The 19,738-nt window shown below is 42.8% G+C and overlaps 1 protein-coding gene across 1 annotated transcript; it reads left to right on the top strand.

Annotated features, from left to right (window-relative positions):
- The first annotated feature begins 2,486 nt into the window (after nt 1-2,486).
- Nucleotides 2,487-18,585, top strand: SLC66A3 (solute carrier family 66 member 3). The gene is made up of 7 exons (XM_045011835.1): nt 2,487-2,731; nt 8,389-8,471; nt 8,547-8,616; nt 10,538-10,595; nt 11,528-11,648; nt 13,622-13,663; nt 15,603-18,585. Exons 1-7 carry the CDS (start codon nt 2,592-2,594, stop codon nt 15,689-15,691), a joined length of 603 nt encoding a protein of 200 aa, XP_044867770.1. The 5' UTR covers nt 2,487-2,591; the 3' UTR covers nt 15,692-18,585.
- The last annotated feature ends 1,153 nt before the right edge of the window (nt 18,586-19,738 follow it).

Below are 19,738 nucleotides of genomic sequence, written 5' to 3'. Positions count from 1 at the left end.
AGCTCAGGTTTGGGAATCTCCCTAACATCCTCAGCCGTGAAGACTGAAGCAAAGAATCCATTTAGTTTCTCCGCAATGACTTTATCGTCTTTGAGCGCTCCTTTTGTATTTTGATCATCAAGGGGCCCCACTGCTTGTTTAGCAGGCTTCCTGCTTCTGATGTACTTAAAAAACATTTTGTTATTACCTTTGGAGTTTTTGGCTAGCCGTTCTTCAAACTCCTCTTTGGCTTTTCTTATTACACTCTTGCACTTAAGTTGGCAGTGTTTGTGCTCCTTTCTATTTGCCTCACTAGGATTTGACTTCCACTTTTTAAAGGAAGTCTTTTTATCTCTCACTGCTTCTTTTACATGGTTGTTAAGCCACGGTGGCTCTTTTTTAGTTCTTTTACTGTTTTTCTTAATTTGGGGTATACATTGAAGTTGGGCCTCTATTATGGTGTCTTTAAAAAGGGCCCATGCAACTTGCAGGGATTTCACTTTAGTCACTGTACCTTTTAACTTTTGTCTAACTAACCCCCTCATTTTGTATAGTTCCCCCTTTTGAAATTAAATGCCACAGTGTTGGGCAGTTGTGTTCTTCCCACCACAGGGATGTTGAATGCTACTGTATTATGGTCACTATTTCCAAGCGGTCCTGCTATAGTTATCTCTTGGACCAGCTCTTGCGCTCCACTCAGGATTAAATCTAGAGTTGCCTCTCCCCTTGTGGGTTCCCGTACCAGCTGCTCCATGAAGCAGTCATTTAAAGTATCGAGAAATTTTATCTCTGCATTTCATCCTGAAGTGAAATGTTCCCGGTCAATATGGGGATAATTGAAATCCCCCACTATTATTGTGTTCTTAATTTTGATAGCATTTCATCATCACTATTACTGTCCTGGTCAGGTGGTCGATAATAGATCCCTAATGTTATATTTTTACTAGAGATGAAATTTCTATCCATAGAGACTCTATGGAACATGTGGATTCGCTTAAGATTTTTACTTCATTTGAATCTACACTTTCTTTCACATATAGTGCCACTCCTCCCCCTGCACGACCTGGTCTGTCCTTCCGATATATTTTGTACCCCGGAATGATTGTGTCCCATTGGTTGCTCTCAGTCCACCAGGCTTCTGTGATGCCTATTATATCTATATCCTCCTTTATCACAAGGCACTCTAGTTCACCCATCTTATTATTTAGACTTCTGGCATTTGTGTACAAGCACTTTAAAAACTTGTCCCTGTTTATTAGCCTGCCTTTTTCTGATGTGCCAGATTCTTTTTTATGTGACTGTTTATCATCTGATCCGGCCCTTACATTATACTTCTCATTCCTCTGCTCCTGACTATAACCTGGAGATTCTCTATCATCAGACTCTCCCCTAAGAGAAGTCGGTGTCCGATCCACACGCTCCTCTGCAGCAGTCGGCTTTCCCCCATCTCCTAGTTTAAAAACTGCTCTACAACCTTTTTAATGTTTAGTGCCAGCAGTCTGATTCCACTTTGGTTTTAGCATGCAGAGCCACCTGGTCACGCCTCTGCCTAGGAGCCAGAGGAAGGACATGTCACTACTTCTGGGAGCTGTTTGAGATAAGCACCACCCGGAGCCTGCACCCCTAACTCCCCCCGCCCTCCAAACCCCTCATCCCTGGCCCCACATCAGAGCCCCCCCCCACACCCTAATCCCTCCTCCAGCCCAGAGCCACCTCCTACACTCTGAACCCCGCATTTCTGTCCCCACCCTAGAACCCACACTCCAACCCCCTGCCTCAGCCCAGAGCCCCCTCCTATACGCCGAACCCTTCAGCTGCACCCCTCAGCCCGGAGCCTCCTCTTGCACCCCAAACCCTTCATCCCTGGTCTCACCCAGGAGCCCATACCCCCAGCCAGAGCCCTCATCCTCTCTCCTATCCCAACCCCCTGCCCTATCCCGGAGCCCCCTCCCACACTGAACGCCTCATTTCTGACCCCACCCCAGAGCCTGCACCCCTAGCTGGAGCCCTCATCCGCTCCCAGTGAAAGAGAGCGATGGGGGTGGAGAATGAGCAACAAAGGTGGGGGGTGGCGGGAGGGGGGCCTCGGAGAGGGGGCAGGGCTGGGGTGTTCCCTTTGTGCAAGGAAAGTTGGCAACCCTAGGTGGGAGGGGAGCCCTCAGGGCCCTCCAGTGCAACCTCCTCACCCGCATCTGTCCCAGAGAGCTCCCCTGTGCCACAGCCCCTCCCACCCAGTCCGTGCCAGGGCTGGGGTTCCCCAGTCCCACAGCCCCCCCCCAGGCATTGCCGTCCCCCCCCCAGTCCCACAGCCCCTCCCACCCAGTCCGTGCCAGGGCTGGGGCTCCCCCCCCCCAGGCATTGCCGTCCCCCACCCCAGTCCCACAGGCCCCCCCCCAGGCATTGCCGTCCCTCCCCAGTCCCACAGCCCCCCCCCCCCGGGAGTGCCGGGGCCCCTCTCCACTCTGGGCCCTGCTGCTGCTCCCCGCTCCCGTTCCGGATTTGCGGCGTGGCTCCCCGCCCCGGCTGGCCCCGGCCCCGCGGCGCCTGCCAGCGGAAGGGACGGGACGGGGCGGAACGGGAGGCGCCCCGGGGACCGAGCGCGGCGCGGCGCGATGGAGGCGCTGCTGGGCCTGGCCAACTGGAGCACGCTGCTCGTGTGCATGGTGATCAAGCTGCCGCAGCTGGTGGCCGTGCTGGCTGCCCGCTCCGCGCGCGGCGTCAGCCTGGAGAGCCTGGTGCTGGAGCTGAGCGGGTAAGACGGAGCCGGGGGAGGGCAGGCCCTGCCTTTGCTGCCGGCCTGGGCCCGAGGAGCTCGCCCGCCCGCTCCCCTGGGGCCCGGCCGGCTTCACACGCCTGCCCAGGCCTGAGGACGGGTTGCTCCCCAGGCTGAAGTTTACTGAGGGCGGGTCCTGGCTGTGAGCACAAGGAGGGATGCGCGCCCAGCTCATGAACCCTTGTGGAAAAGGCGGCGCCTTCCCGTAGCCCACCGAGAACTAGCATCGCCCGCCCCCAGCTTCAACGTGCAGCAACTTCCCCGCCCTGGCGGAGAAACGCTGCACCTTCACCACCAGGATCACCGCAGCAGCGAGCCCTGGGCTTCAGGCCAACAGAACGGGCTGGTACCTCGTGTACTTTCAGCAAATGTTTTAGAAGTTTCCATTCGCCAGAAAGCATGTTTTAAGTGACATGGGATAGTCCTTGACCTTGGTTTCATTCTTAAAATAGGCCCCAGCACAGGAGGCTGGCTGCACTAAGCTTGCCCGACTTCAATTGGAAATGGAATGCTGCTTTCTCAAATTAAAAATCCTTACTTGTAGGAAGACAAGAATATTCAAACAATTAACCTCTTATGAAATACACTATTTGCTATAACAAAGATCCAATAGACGTTGTATGTGTGTGCTTAAAAGTAAACCCATTTTGGCCCAGGCTCATATGACTTACCTTAAATGTTAGTCAACAGTGCTCAGGGCTAGCAGTTTTGAACTTCTGGTAATGCCAAGATTCCCCCAGGGAATGGTAATCAATCAAGGTTATTGATTCATCCTTGCAGGCTTATTTTAAAAAGCTATGTATTTATGGAGTTACTCTATGTAACTTGACCTTCCTACTGTTGTCCCCTTTATCCACTATCCCCCACTCACTCAATTATCTTTCTCCAGCAGCTGTTGCATCCTGTCTTAATTTAGACTGTAAACTCTTTGGAGCAGAAACTGTCTTTTTTATTTGTGTTTACACAGCACAATGAGGCCCCCAATCCTGACTGGGACCTCTGGGTGCTACTGTCTTACAAATAATAAGCAGAGAATTGTATGCTCCCTTTTTGCAATAAGTTTGCTCAATTTTGTAAAGTGCATGCAGCTGCTCTAGTGCTATTCTCATCACAAGCACTTGCAAGAAGTAATAATGATTTCCAAGCTGACAGACTCAGTCATACAGGTGCTGCTGCTCTTTACTGGCAGTGCTTTATATAGAAGGAGCTCATGCACTGATGTTCAGATCTGCTGAACTAGAGTCACAACTTTTGGATTATGTTTGAGAGTAGTCATTGGTAAACGGCAGCCTACATAAAGATCTCTGAACCAAGCCTCCACCTTCAATCCAATCATTCTTAGAAACTCACTTCTGCTATGAAACCTACAAGAATAAAATATATTAATTATTATTATTATTAAAGTTCAGAGTAGGACTGGAGTGTTAAGCAACTCTTAAAGAGGAATCTTAAAAAAGCTGATCTTATATATGTAACCCTGCCCAACTACACCCTATTCTACCCTCTCAGCTGTTCTCATCCTCATTTGTGTGGTGTCTGAACTCTGGATTGCAAACTCCTTGTGACAGGATCTGTCTCTATCTCTTGTGAGAGGCATCAGCCACTGCTTCAGTTGCACTACAAATAATAAAGGACATTGTTTGCCTCCTTTGCAATTTAGACCTGTCTACACTAGCCTCAGTTGTCTCCCGAATTGGCCACTTCATATGTCTTGGATGGCACCAATTTGCAGCATCTGTCCCTAAGTGGCTAGCTGAGAATTCCATAATAGAATAACTGTTATTTGGATGTAAATCATAAAGACAGCATTCAGTAAAATATTTACCAGCATGTTGTAGGCTTGAATGGAAGAATGGTGCTGTTATTAAGACAGAAGGCTTGGTGTCACAAGACCACAGTTCAGTTCATTGCTCTCTCTCTGGCTTCACCTGTAGCTTTGTGCAACCTGATTTCTCTCCTCAGTTTTCTTATCTAGAATGGGGATAAAATTCCTTACCTATCTCACAGGAGCATTTAAAGAGTATTGTGTAGAAGGAGCTGTGGGAATGCAAAGTATTATGCAGTTGCAGCTATTAAAACAAATTATAGTTAAAAAATAAAAACCTATTTTAAATATGTTGAATAAAAAGGAACCAACTAACATTTCAAATATTCAAAACACGGGTTTGTACAATACACTCTTTTAGAACTGACAGTGGTATAGTATCCTATCTTGTGGTTGGTTATAACTGAATGCACCCAAGTTATTTTTAATCAGATGCACCAAATTAGCATGCTGAATTGTATTTTGTGCATTACAGGATGAGTGTTGTTGCATTGCTTGAATTAATGACTGTTCACTCACCTGCTACCATTTCTTCCTACCCAAAGGAATTAAGAAGAGGCATTGTTTGACTTGAGCTGTATACTGGGTCATTATATAAATAGTATTATCTGCTTGCTGTGTCATAAGTAACTATACTACTTAAACAGGCTTCTCCCCACCCCAGAGGTGTCATATTTAGCCCTCTTAAAGAAAAACACAATGCCTATCAAAGAAACAGTTCAACTGTTAAGCTCTAGTAACAGTGCAGTAAATTAATCCTTACTTGTTAGGAACCCCTCCTATAAATAGGTTTGTTTCTAACCAAAACAAAATTGTGTGTGTTCCTGCATGTCAGTGCATGGTAGAGAGAAAATCTATGAGTGACTTTCATTTGCAAAGTATGACGTGTTCCCCTTGTGTGAAGTTGCTAGGAACAGCTGACTGCATATACATTGCCAACTCTCCCAACTTTGCTAGAAATGTAGTTTTAGTTTGAAGAGTAACTATATAAAAATGGCATCTTTTCTCTTCACACATCTTGGTCTGTTCAGGGTCACAGCTGCTGACTGGTCCAGTTTTGCAAAGCTGTAAGCACGCATGTAACTTTATGCACTTGCACAATCCTTGTTGACTTCATGCTACACACTCACTTCAGTATCCCCAGGATCAGGGTCTTTCTGGAGGAGTAAGCACTGCTTTTTACTCATTAGCTCTGCAGATCTAATATAGCTAAGAACAAGTAAGTTAATTACATACCAATTGCAGGATCAAATTTATGTCCTCTCACCCCTTTCTCCTAGCATATGACTAAGAGATTGTTTGACCTACAGAATTATTACTGGTACTGATGCATGAATTATATGGAAACAGCCTATCTAGCTAGCCCTGGGTGAGTAAGCAGGACTGGCAATTAGAAAATATCATTTATTTGTGAACTGAGCAGATATGATCAGCAAGTCAGAAACACACACAAAGCTACACAATGCCATCTCACAGCATTACTTTTCAGAATAGAACCTTGCATTAGGTGTCAATACCAATGAGACGGTGGTGCCAAAATTTAAAACTTTATGTGTACAAGGAATACATGCTGTTGTGTGGTATTAAGGTTTTATGGGCAACATTTGGGATTGGCCTGGAGAAGCCACACATGCAAGTGAGTTCAAACAAATGCCAATACATTTTATACCACATACCACCACAACATAGATTCTGCTCCTTCCATGTGTTTTACAGGAAAATTATTTTGGGAGTGTTTTAAACAGTTTTTTATTTTGAAAGTTCATTGGCACTGTTTCTTGTGTCCTTCTATCTATAAAGTCACCTGATTTAATTACCTTGACTCTAGTTGTACTGAACTCACCTCAGTACTAGAATACTCTAGCTTAGCAGTTCTCAAACTTTAGCAACCCAAGGACCCCCATTTTAATTTAAAAATTTGTGCAGACCCCCCAAACCTCCCCTGCTCAGCCCCAGGCCCTGCCCCCTCCCAGCACCTCCTGCATGCCCCTGAACAGCTGTTCTGTGGCATGCAGGAGGCACTGAGAGGGAGGAGGAGGAGATGATCAGCAGGGCCACCGGCCCTGGACATAATTCCGTCCCCTCCCGAGCACATCCCATCCCTGCTCCTCCCTCTCCCTCCCAGTGCCTCCTGTACATCAGGGAACAGCTGTTCCCCCAGTGTGCAGGAGGCACTGGGAGGGAGGGGGAGGAGTTGATCAGCAGGGCCCACAGACCCCCTGGAGTACCCTTGCAGACCCCCAGGGGTCCACAGACTCCAGTTTGAGATACGCTGCTCTGGCTGTATGTGGGGCCCCTCCGTATGCCCGACTCTCTGAATGCCGTTATCATGCAAGAGTATATGACACAAATACTCCAGAAAGTTGCCCTAGAGCAGGGGTCGGCAACCTTTCAGAAGTGGTGTGCCGAGTCTTCATTTATTCACTATGATTAAAGGTTTCATGTGCCAGTAATACATTTTAACATTTTTAGGTCTCTTTCTATAAGTCTATAATATATAAGTAAACTATTGTTGTATGTAAAGTAAATAAGGTTTTTAAAATGCTTAAGAAGCTTCATTTAAAATTAAATTAAAATGCAGAGCCCCCCAGAGCGGTGGCCAGGACCTGGGCAGTGTGAGTGCCACTGAAAATCAGCTCACGTGCCACCTTTGGCACGCATGCCATAGGTTGCCTACGCCTGCCCTAGTGTCTAATAAACTTTCAGCTGGAGTTCAGGTGTTAGTGTTAAGTCTTAAATGGTTTAGTATCCAGTTACCCAGGGAACTGCCTCTCTCCCTGCTCCATACTGCTACATTTGAGATCAGTAGGTACTGAAGCTGGAGCTCTGTCCTACAGTACCTCTCCTTGACTATGGCATTTGATTTCTTCTTGGTGGGCCAGAGTTTAGATTTTTACAGGAGGCCGGGGAGTTAATATGATATTTTTTTGTGAAAGTTTAACCTGGAGTCAGGGAAAACTTTCTGACAAAGATCTGTTATGGTATGGTGTAGTCTCATAAGGGACTACAGGGGGGAGGGATAGCTCAGTGGTTTGAGCATTGGCCTGCTAAACCCAGGCTTGTGAGTTCAATCCTTGAGGAGGCCACTTAGGGATCTGGGACAAAAATTGGTCCTGCTAGTGAAGGCAGGGGGCTGGACTCAATGACCTTGGTCCCTTCCAGTTCTAGGAGATTGGTATGTCTCCAATTATTACCTTAAGTACCATTGCTTGGAACTTTTAAAACTAGATTTTTTACCACACTCATAAAGATCCAGTAGGAAATGAAATGCACAATCCTGCACTGACAGTGAGACACTCTGGATGGTTTAGTATATATTTTCCACTTCAAGGTACTAGGATTCTGCAGTTATTCAGCTTTTTTAAACAATTTTTATTACCTCTTTTTTAATTTGGAACATCATAGGTAGGATTATTATAATAAATTGAGAAATCAGAATTATTCCAAAGGCAGGGCAAGGAAGATTTCTCATAGATTGGGGTTTAAAGACCTGAAAACTTCTTTTCCTTCTCTTGTAAATAGCAACTGTTTGAACAAAACTTTTCAGACAAGGTCATTGAGACCTTTGTGCGAAAGCGTTGGCCAATCTGTACATGTTGTCAGTTCACATATATATTGAAATAGACTGCAAGATCTTCAGGCCTAGGACTTTGTCTTCCTGAATGTACAGTTTGCACAATGGGACCTGGATTCTGCTTGTGGCATTTGGGCATTCCCACAACAGACAGGTTTTTAAAATGAAATTGTCAATGAACCTATCTTGTTATAGTCTCTGTGGGCAAACAAACTGTTCAATTTTGTTCTCTTTTAGCTTCCTTGTGTTTCTAAGATACCAGAGTTACTACAGTTACCCCCTAGAGACTTATCTGGAATACCCCATCCTAATTGCACAAGGTAATACTTTTGTCTTGTTTTATATTCTACCTTGTCCCTGACTTCCTAGCTGTAATGACTGAACTTTTCTTTCAGATGTCATTCTCCTGCTCTTTGTTCTGCATTACAGTGGCAACATGAAGCAAGCTTTGCCTTACATAGTCATGTATCCTTTGATGTCTACTTGTTTCTGTTTACACAGCACTTCTGGCAGTTCTTAGACAGAAGACTAAGCATTTTATCTCCTAGTGCCATTGAAAACCATATTCAGCCACCTTTTAACGTGCATTTCTTATTTGCATGCAACTTTCTTAGATCCCAGTAAAACCCTTTATCCAGCAAAAACTACATTGGTAACTGATTTTACTGGCCCCACAACTGAGGAGGAATGAGTCTAATTCATAATTTACATTTGTGTCAGATACGTACAATGGAAAATATGAAGCTTCTTGTAACTCTTTTACACACATTACGTCAACAGTGACTTTTAGAAGCTCCTTTGAAAAGATGTACAGCTTTGGGTTTACATTTGGCACTGGACGCTTTGGAGCAGGGCTTGAGAAAATTATCAGACAGCCACCACAGATAATGTGAAAAATGAGGGTGGGGGAACCACCGGCAGTAGTGACTGCTGAGAAGGTGACTACCCTGCCATTCCTGCTGCTGCAGAAGGGGAGAGGGCTGGGATTTACACCAGCACACTGTCTTTGGGCTCCATCTTTCCTAACAGCTTCAGTCTGCAGGTATGTGTTAAATGTGAAACTCCACCTGCTCTATTTTCTGGAGGGCAGAAAGAGAGGTGGTTTGGTCCTGGGTTTTTATTATCTTATCTTCCCCGCCAAGAGCTCCAAGTCTTCTGGCTGTTGCTGTTAGGGAAGCTCTGTAGTGCTCCTCCCTCAGAGTCTCCTGGCAGGATCCTGCAGGGCAGCGGATGGGTGGGTTTCTTCTACCCTGCACCTCCCATTTTTGTTGTTGTTTGGCTCCTCCTCACACGTGGGTAACCAGTGCTGCCACTTGCTGCTGCTTTAAGGATGGACATTATTCTTGACAATTTCACTACTATTCCTAGGGTTTTGAATAGCAGCAGTAAAACAGTATTGTTAATTTCATCCTGCTGCTACCTGCAGACTTGTGCTATTGCAACATTAGATTAAAATTTGTAATAAATAAATTACAACACAGTGGATTTTTAAGATGCTGCTACTGATAGAGCAACTTATTTGAATTTTACAAAACTGCTATAAAATATTGAAAATTATGGTCCTGAACCTTAACCAGGTACACCTCTACCCCGATATAACGTGACCCAATATAACACGAATTCGGATATAATGCGGTAAAGCAGCGCTCTGGGGGGAGGGGGAGCTGCGCGCTCCAGCAGATCAAAGCAAGTTCGATATAACACGGTAAGATTTTTTGGCTCCCGAGGACAGCGTTATATCGAGGTAGAGGTGTATGTGACTTTATTCACATGAATAGCCTGATTGATTTCAACAGGACTACCAATGTGTTTAAAGTTAAGCATGTGCCTTAATGTTTGCAGGATCAAAGTTCCAGGTTTGTGACTGAAGTAATTATTCCAGAAGAGTGACTTTTATTCCAGAGTAATGTCCACACAGGGAGCTATTCTACAATTGCTATTACAGACTAGTTTATTCTTAAATAGCTATTCCAGTCAATTTCCTAGAGTTGACAAGGCGTTGGTGAAAATCCAGCCCTCAGTTCCAACATCCCCCAGGGAAGGGGAGTGTATGAGGACCGCTCTGTTGTCCCCAGGACCCTGCCACAAGGGCTCCATCTTTCGAATTAGCCTCTGGGATGTACAGTGATTGCTAGTGAAGTGCTGACATGCTTCACACCTCTGCTTACTTCTAGAGCTATCCTGGGACCACTGCTGATCTGATTAACTTTGTTTTACTCAAAACTGTTTTACAACATTATATTTTCTCTATAGAACCTGTTTCAGCAAGAGTATCTTCTATTTTCAGTGAGATTAGGAAAACATAGCTAATATCCTGACCTACAGATTCTTAAGTGTTCAGGTGCCCACATAACTCTAAGCATTATGAAACTTAACCCAAGGTAAGATTTGTGGGAGGATGGTACTTTCTAACTTTGCAGAAATGGATAATAGACCTGGCCATGGTAAGTAGTAGCTCTTAAGTTGCAAGTGTCCCCATATATATGTCATCCCTTTCATAGCTCCATTTATCAGTGAAAAACAATTTTAATTCTTTTTATATACAGTAGAATCCCATTTATCTGAGCTGCCTTTATCCGGCTCTCTGTATAACCACCAGCACACGCAGAGGAATATGGGAAATTGATGCTTCAGCCCGGCTGGCAGGGCTCAGGCTGACAGCTTGTTAAAAACTCATGTTAGTTTTCTTGTTAATAAATGAACGAAACATTGTTTACAAGAAATAAGGGTTTATGTATTTTGTAAGTAGATAAGATGCTTTTCCCAGAGGGCTCAGCTAGTTTAAAAGCAACTCTGCATCTTAAAATAATGGATAGAAAGCTCTTTGCCCATTCTCCTGTTTATCTGAATTTTTGATTATCCGATCTGGCCCTGGTCCTAGTTAGATCAGGTAAACAGGGTTCCACTGTATTTTATAATTTATTCTGGAAGGTGTTTTGAAAATGAACTCTTATGAGCTGTGAATGAGCAGTTTCCAAGTACTGCTTTGTCTCTCATCTCTATTAATAGTTTGAGAACATTCCACTACCCCACGGAGCACACTTAGTTTAAAAGTAACTTTTGTTTTAAGTTGCAGTCACCAAATGCAGTAATTGTTACAGTTCATGTTTTATATTTCTCTTAGAGCCTGTACCACAAAACTAGACCAATTGGTTTCTGGTCAGTTTCACTTTGTTTCATAGTTTCTTAGTAAGATTCTGTAATGTTTGGGATGCAACCAATGAAGGCATTTTTTTTAAATGTCAAAAGTATTTCTACTTTAAAAAAAAAAAAGAAAAAAGTAAAGTATACATTTTAGGCCTAAGCTAAATACTTTCTTATTAGATGGAACTAGAAACAGCTGTACTTTTCTTTTTTTTGGTATCCTTTTCTGCAGAATTTGTGTACGTTAATCAGTGCAGCAAGTAAATTTGCTCAGCTGCGGTGTCTGTGGCAGACAAGAGATTCCGGACAAGTGAGTGCCCTGACCTGGAGTATGTCTGCATACACATGTGCAAGTAAGCAACATGAATTGGGTTTTGTATAATAAAGTGACTGCCGCAAAGCCATTACTGTTCCTAACGTATCTGTATCTGCAGCAAGAGGCCTTGTCAAACCCATAGTAAATCTGAATCTTCCCCAGGGTAGCTTTCTATATTACACCGGACCCTCGCTAGAACATGCGTCTATATAGCGCAAATTCGCATATAATGTGGTTGCGGCCATGGATCCCAAATTTAATTACACCTCTACCTCGATATAACACTGTCCTTGGGAGCCAAAAAATCTTACCGCGTTATAGGTGAAACCATGTTATATTGAACTTGCTTTGATCCACCGGAGTGTGCAGCCCCGCCCCCCAGAGCGCTGCTTTACCGCTTTATATCCAAATTCATGTCATATTGGGTGGCGTTATATCGAGGTAGTGGTGTATTTTAATTGCAATTCATTTTAATGTGGTCCCTGCTTTAATGTGGTACCGTGCATGGATCCCAAATCCTGCGTTCTAGCGAGGGTCCAGTGTATTGTCTAAAAGTAAGGATGAAATCCTGACCCTATTGAAACCAATGGGAGTTTTGCCATTGACTTCAACCTAGTCAGGATATTGCCCTACGTTTAATTGTTTGACCAGATTTGAATGTTATCTTTCTTTAAGAGAACAGGTTCTTTTATGCATGATATTTCATCTCTGTTACTTTTATGCAGAAAGGGTCTCAGTCCTTAAAAATATTGAAAATCCAGGCTCGAAAAATATCAAATTTGTAGCTGATGTGCATTGCAATTGTCTTCTTATTTTGTCCTCACAACTTAACATCCTAGTACTTTCCATTAGTTAATTATTGTAATACCAGATAATTGACAGTATTGGAACATCACTGATCAAACATGACATGGAGCCAAAAATCACACTTTTTTCTTCATTTAAATAAATGATTTACATATAATTCTGTATTTCATTAGAAAAAAAGCTCTCGTCTTAAAGGATCAAATGAAAGGATCTCAAGCCATTTTCCACCAATAATCTTAAACACATAGCACTAATTCAGGAAAACATTTAGAAACATTTGCTAAACATTAAGTCATGTCATGTCATGAACAGGAATGAACTTAAGCATGTTCCTAAATCCAGGCAATAACTTCTATAGAGTTCTGGTGTGTAGGGTAGTTATTCTAGCCAACTCCTGGTAGCAGTTTATACAAAAGGGCCTGCTACAACTGTTAATTAGAATTGTCTTTTGCAATTATGTCTTGTATTTAACTCTTTTAGAAAATTACTGCTATAACTTCTGATCTTTACTCAATTTGTTTTTAACTTATTAAAATATTTTATAATAGAGATAGTGTCAGATCACTCCCATTGTGAGACATGATATTGATCAAAAGATTGAGGCCAGAAGAGACCATTAAGATCATCTAGTCTGACCTCAAGCATTATACAGGCCCATGGAATTTCACTCAAATTCCTGCAGTGGAGGGAATTAATCTTGCGTATAGCGTAAGTGAGACATGGACAGAGACATATGGGCATATATAAATTCTCCAATACTGTAAACTGGTGAAATTTTGCTCTAGTTTTTAACTGGCAATTTGATATAGAAATTCATAGCCAGCTGACAGACTGAGATCAGCCACCAAAAGAGAGAAGAAAATGGTAAATAAGAAGTAAGAGAAGCAATAAGCTTTTGCCACGGCTTACTTGGTGGCAACATTTTTCCATTTGAAAATTTAGAAAAGTTCCAACTATATCATCATTTTGTTTTATTACTTTCAAATGAACTCTTAAAAAGAAAAGAAAAAGCGAGCTCAGGGTTGGGGCTTCATTGTTGAGGCTAAAGTAAGTGGGGGGTACGTTTAAGATGTGGATATTTGTATGGTATTTTTTTGCTTGATTTTTCTCTTAACTGCAAAGCAGAGGTTTCATTGTTTTTAGTAGTTAGATGCATCAGCAGATCTTCCCTGGCATATTAACCACAATTCCTTTAATTTACAGCAAGAATAGTTACAACTGTAATGACCACAAATGATCTTATGGGTGAGTAATATATGAAATTGTCTTCATTTCTTCACTGCCTCGCTATCCAAAGATAACAGCAGCCTGTCCTGTTTTGTGAGCAGTTATCCGGTTCTCAGTAGAATAAACTATGTAGCTGAGTGGTTTATTCCAGCAAGGGAACTGGATTACTGCTGAGAAAACAGCACAGGGCTATTATTACGGCTAGGAATTTAACACCCATGGGGAAGACGATGGGAAGAAAAATCGATATGTGTTCATCATAGAGAATGTTGGCAGTTTAAAAGGCAGCTTCTCAGAGAAAAAAATAGATTAAAAATTTTGCTTAATTATGGAAATGCCTGCGTAAAGGAAAAACAAAAATCCCTTTTCTGTTGGAACACATGGTAATTGAGTAGTGACTTTTCCCAAATGGATAAGATATCAGAAACAGCTGCTTCTCTCTCACTGGTAGACTTGTGTATTTAAAAAAACCCACCCTTATTCAAGAACTGTAAAACTATTTAAATTATTTGTACTAGTTTAAAATTTGAAGGAAGTACATGAATAATGAAACTTACATTTGGCTGAAAGTAATGTAGATTGCTGTCATGCTGTCACCAACAAGTGCAGTCAAGAGATTGGCTGACAACACATGGAATTCAGATACCATGTGATGGGCACGTTAGACAGAATAAATTCATTATAAAAAAGGGATGTTTAAAATCAGCCTTTTACCGTGGAGGGAGGGGGAGACGGACACGACAAAAAACAGTGCATTTGGGAAAGTGACCCTGCCTGTTGTTGGCATTTCAACTGCTCAAAGTAGTACAATCCAAAATGTCAGTGGAAAATGACTAAATTTTCACATGGTAGAAAGCAGTTTTAGACAATGGAAATGAGTAAGTCAGTATTTTCAATGTTTTACCAGAATGAGCTAAGGAAAACTGCTCCATCCTATTAACCAGAGTGAATTTTAAAAGGACATTAGTACCCATAAACTGCACCAAAATGTAGCACAATGAAAAACAGATGGGAGCAGTGACATTTGGACTTAAAACAAAAATGTGGCCTGTCAACTGTTTGAGGGTTGAAAGCTCACACTGTTTTTGTTCTTGGTTACTCCATATTTAGTGGCATGCGGTATAGTGTATTTATAAATAGCACCAGCTCTTAGAAAAGTTTTTTTTTCTATATTTCCGGATATTGTTTAATTTCCTAAAATGGAACAAATGGGATAGATACACATGTGCAGTGTTGGGTGAACAAAGAAACTGCTTCTTTGATTTTTCAAATAGTTTTTGTAGCCTTACTTAAAAAAAAAAATCTTAAGGTAATCAAGACATTGAGAAAATCTCATTGTTTCTTTCAAGTTTGTGTCAGATTTTTGCCTATTAAACTCTGTCAATTACCAATAAATGTTTACTGTTAGAAAAAAAATACCTCACAAGCCTGAACTTAATAGACAGTTATTTAAATAGAATATTACATATGTTTATATGCTCCTGTTAGATGCAGGTAATGAAAAAAAAATAGATATACATTGTGTGAATTTAAACCAGATTTATTAAGCTTGCCATACAGGGCAAGTTCATTTTTAATATCAAAGTGATTCAAAGAAGCAGATTTACATTAAGGAATATAGATGTATTTATTTTTTAAATAATTCTGGGTATTACTTAACAAATCACCATTCAGCAGGTGAGGATACAGCTGCCAAATTCATTTCCCCTCTCTCCTCCCCCCCCCCAACAAAACACAAACCTAGAAATTATTTTCAGAATTTTTGATGTCTGACAAACAGGTTCCTTAACACAGTATTTTGAGGCAGTCCATTAAGGAGTTGTGGAAGGTAAACTGTTCAGATTGTACATTAGTAAAACTTTGTGAACAAGTTATTGTATCCTGTGGAAATGGCAGCAGTTAATGTTAGCATTCATGCTTATGACATTTTATTAATTGAATTTTTTCTCCTTCTTAGTTCTAGTCCGTTTCATAATCATGCTGGTTCTTAATATATGGGTCACAGCCACAATATTGCGTTACCGGAAGACTGAAAAGACTGATTAGATGACAGCTTCTCTCCAGCTGCAACATATGTCAAACACTTTGGACCAAAAAATACAGTAGAACCTGAACAAGAAACCTCCATGTCCAGGCAGCCTTCTGTATGCCACCTGCCTCATATTATCCCTTAAAAGATTAAGTACAACGTTGCTTATGTTTTATTACAATTACTACTACTTAACAAAGCATATTTTATTAGAAGTAAATTTTATTGGTCATTTAAGACAGGTTTCAGTGGTACCTGATATTTTCTCTGGGCTTTTTTCTTCTTCTTCTTCCATATTTTGTACTATGTAGATTCCTCTGGTTTTTATTCCTGGCGGAATTCTGTGCCTAAAAATTCTGTGCACAATATTTTAAAATTCTGCATATTTTATTTGTTAAAACAACATTATATAATCACGCCGGTTTCAATTATTTTGGTAATTTATTTCAAAATACCTGTCAGCAACTATGTCGGTACCAATACAGATGACAAAAAAGATTCCCCCAGGAGTAGAGAGTTAAAAAACCCCTATGACAACCCAGTTTCTGTTTCTCTGCCCCCTCCACCCCTGAGCCCAGCCACAGGGCCAGACACCCCCACACAACTCCCCCCAGCCCAGACATCTGCACTCCTCCCCACCAGAGCCCAGTGGGGGCACCCACCAACCCAGACACCATACCCCCCACCCCCAAGAGCCAGAAACCCACACCGCCTCCCCACCAGGGCGAGGGCACCACCCTGGTCCAGACACCTGCACTCCCTATCCCCCCAGGGCCCAGCTGCAGGGCCAGACACGCACGCCCCAGACACTCACATCTCTCCCCCCAGAGTCCAGTCGCAGGGCCCCCAATCCAGACACCCACACTCCCTACCCTCCAGAGATCCAGAGGGAGAAACTGCTTGATGCTGGGTTCCAGACTCATACAAGAAACTCCATACACCACCTCCTTCCTTCAGGGCATGCTGGGAACTGCAGCTGCTGAGAACCCTCCAGCTCCATTCCCGTCCCCCCAGCAGTGGCTTAATGAAAGTGCAAGATAACTAAGGACCACCCATCCTGGGCTTAAATTCTGAGTCCAACCCTGGGTTCTCCCCCAGCTCAGGATTAGTCCCTTGACCCTTCCTCCCCACCAAACTCAAAGAGTCAGCAAGCAAACTTACTTCCACTGCTCTCCTGGCCCAGAGCTTTCCCAGCTCCTTGACTGGAACACTGGCCTGTCTGGATTTACCTTCTCGCTTGGCTCAAACTCAGTGGGTAATTTTTTTCTGTTGCTCTCTGGCCCTGAGCTTTTTCCAGCTCTCTTCCTTCATCAGCTCTTCACTACTGCTTCCTTGGGGAACTGTAGCAGCTCACTCTCACTGTAGGGACCTTCTACCAGATCCCAGCTGCCCCTTATTGTCTCCTTTTCCAAACTTCTGCCAGACCCATTTTATAGACCAGGTGTCTCCTCTCCAGTCCCATTAGAAGGCAGTTATCCAGGCACAAGTGGATTAGGCCTGCTCCTTTTTAAAGGGCCAGTACTCCAGCTCAAGGAGCCCGCTACAGTCTTAGCGAACATACAGCTCAGGCACTAGAGGCTTCTGCTTTAAGATCCCAATGATGCCAGGTTCGATCTCCACTGCTGATGACTCACCTCGGTGCAGGACATTACACCACCACAGGCAAACTGTCTCTCATATGGGCTCACCTACTTTCTAATAGAATCTGACGTAACTCCTTCTGTTATGTGGTTCTGCAAGTTTTCTGGGTTGTAAGATGCAAATGATGTACTTGAGGTTTTACTTTTACATTCCACTCATAACGTGCTTTGGAGCAAAATATCAGGTTTATTAAAAGAGAGATGTTTGCGTAATTATTAGCATTGACTTGTGACATTTGTCTGTTGGGAATTAATACTACAATGTTTCCAACCAGCAATTGTTATATATTATTCTGACATGTAGCTTGCCTTCTTTTCTCCCAAAATTACGTTCTTCAGGTAAAAAAAGCATCCTCTTTTCAAAAGAGCTTCTACACCGTTATTGATTTAGTCTATTGATCACTAGGGGATGAAGGCCTGGTCCCATGGCAAAACTTCCATTTAATTCAACAAGATCAGGATTTCACCCCAGTGTGTGAAATCATAGGCATTAATCCAGCAATTAGATCCACAGAAGTAGACCCATGTACCTTCAATGTGAGCCTGAGGGTCTGCTTCCATAGATCAGATTGCAGGATCAGGACCCCCAGTTCCATAAATTACAGTAACTTCATAATATTAAAGTATTTTTTGCCAACCCTACAGGTATTTTTAATGCCTTTCATTATATTTCAAAATCAATTACTTGGCATTGACTTAATGGAGCAAATGCAAAGGTAGATTTTTAGCTTTAAACAGTCTGTACAAATTTTCAAAAGTTTCTCTGGTGGCTGTGCAAAGTGTGACTATTTAAAAAAGCATTTAAAAAATCTTTTCCTACTAAGTAAAAACTGCATAAAACCCACTTAAATGTGTAAAGAATTTACACATTTTTTCTGTTCTATAGTAGCACATGAAAAATGTCATTTTCAGCTATTTTTGTTAATATTAGATATCTTACACTGGATTTTTAATATGTCCCATTTTTGCAATAAAAAAAGCAACTTTTATGACATTTGTCTTGATCTTGCCATCATACACACAGGGAAAACTGAACATTTATTATACATACATATTTATCTACATGTTTAACACCTCAGTGTTGGAAGCATCATGCTGTGTCTTTTTTCCTTCAACAGCGGTGCATTAGAGAGCTCCCACAATCAGATGTCTTGGAACTTCCACCACTAGCTCACTATGATATGGGATGATTTGGGGATTAGTAATGGATTATTTGTAGAGGCATGTGTTTTTCTGGGGAACAACTTCCTCCACCTCCATAATGAAGAGAAGTATCTCCTAGTTCAGTGTGGGTCATGGGTCCCCCTTAGGGAGCTACAAAGGGTTCATGGGGGAGCCATGAGTGTTTGGAAGGAAAAATTGAATCAATGTGCCTGTTTTTGTTTTTTTTAAATAATTTTTCTAAGTAAGAGACTACACTAGTCCGTCCCTTCAGACATTTTAATCAGGCCCTCCAGCTCCTCCCGGGAAGAGGGGTCAGGGGCTTGCCCCGCTCCATGCAGCTCCCATTGGTTGGCAACCACGGCCAATGGGAGCTGCAGGGGCAGCGCACCACGCTGCCTGGCCTCACCTCTGCGTAGGAGCTGGAGGGTGGACATGCCGCTGGTTCCGGGAGCTACTTGAGGTAAACGCCACCCAGAGCCTGCACCTCAATCCCTTCCCACACCCCAACACCCTGCCCCAGCTCTGATCCCCGTCCCACCCTCTGAACCCCTCAGTCCCAGCCCGGAGCCACCTCCTGCACCCCAGAGCCCGCACCCCCAGCTGGAGCCCTCACCTCCCCCACATACCTCAACCCCCTGCCGCAGCCCAGAGCCCCCTCCCACACCCTGAACTCCTCATTTCTGGCCCCACCCCAGAGCCCATACCCCCAGCCAGAGCCCTCACCCCCTCCTGCACCCTAACCCCAAATTTTTGTGAGCATTCATTGCACACCATACAATTTCTATACCCAGATGTGGCCCTCGGGCCAAAAGTTTGCCCACCCCTGAAATATAAATATACTAAATATGAAAGAGAAAAACAGGGTGGGGATTCATTAAACTTTGTCTTTGGAGATGCCACATTGATCAACATGTTATTAATGACCAAATATTAACAAATTTGTCTGGATTGTATTCCCTGCAGTTGAACATGAATCTCCAGCTACCAATTAAATTCAAAACCCATTCTTGGGAATAACTGACTCTGTTCCAAATAAATATCTCAGCTCAAGAAAATCTCTTAGAGTTGTGAAGTCATCACATGCTGAAAGCCAAGTTTGCAAATCTACCCAACCAGAAGTTCTGTTTCTGTTAAAGAAGTGTATGAAGAAAACAGGCCCATTCTGCTTACAAAAATCTTAGGCCATGTCCAAACAAGACAAAGAATCCGTATTTTCAAATTATAGTCTTAAAAACCCAATTTAGATTGGATTATATAATC

This window comes from Mauremys mutica, chromosome 3 (assembly GCF_020497125.1).
Source record: "Mauremys mutica isolate MM-2020 ecotype Southern chromosome 3, ASM2049712v1, whole genome shotgun sequence".
Classification (NCBI taxonomy): domain Eukaryota; kingdom Metazoa; phylum Chordata; order Testudines; family Geoemydidae; genus Mauremys; species Mauremys mutica.
This window is presented reverse-complemented; position numbering and strand designations above follow the sequence as displayed.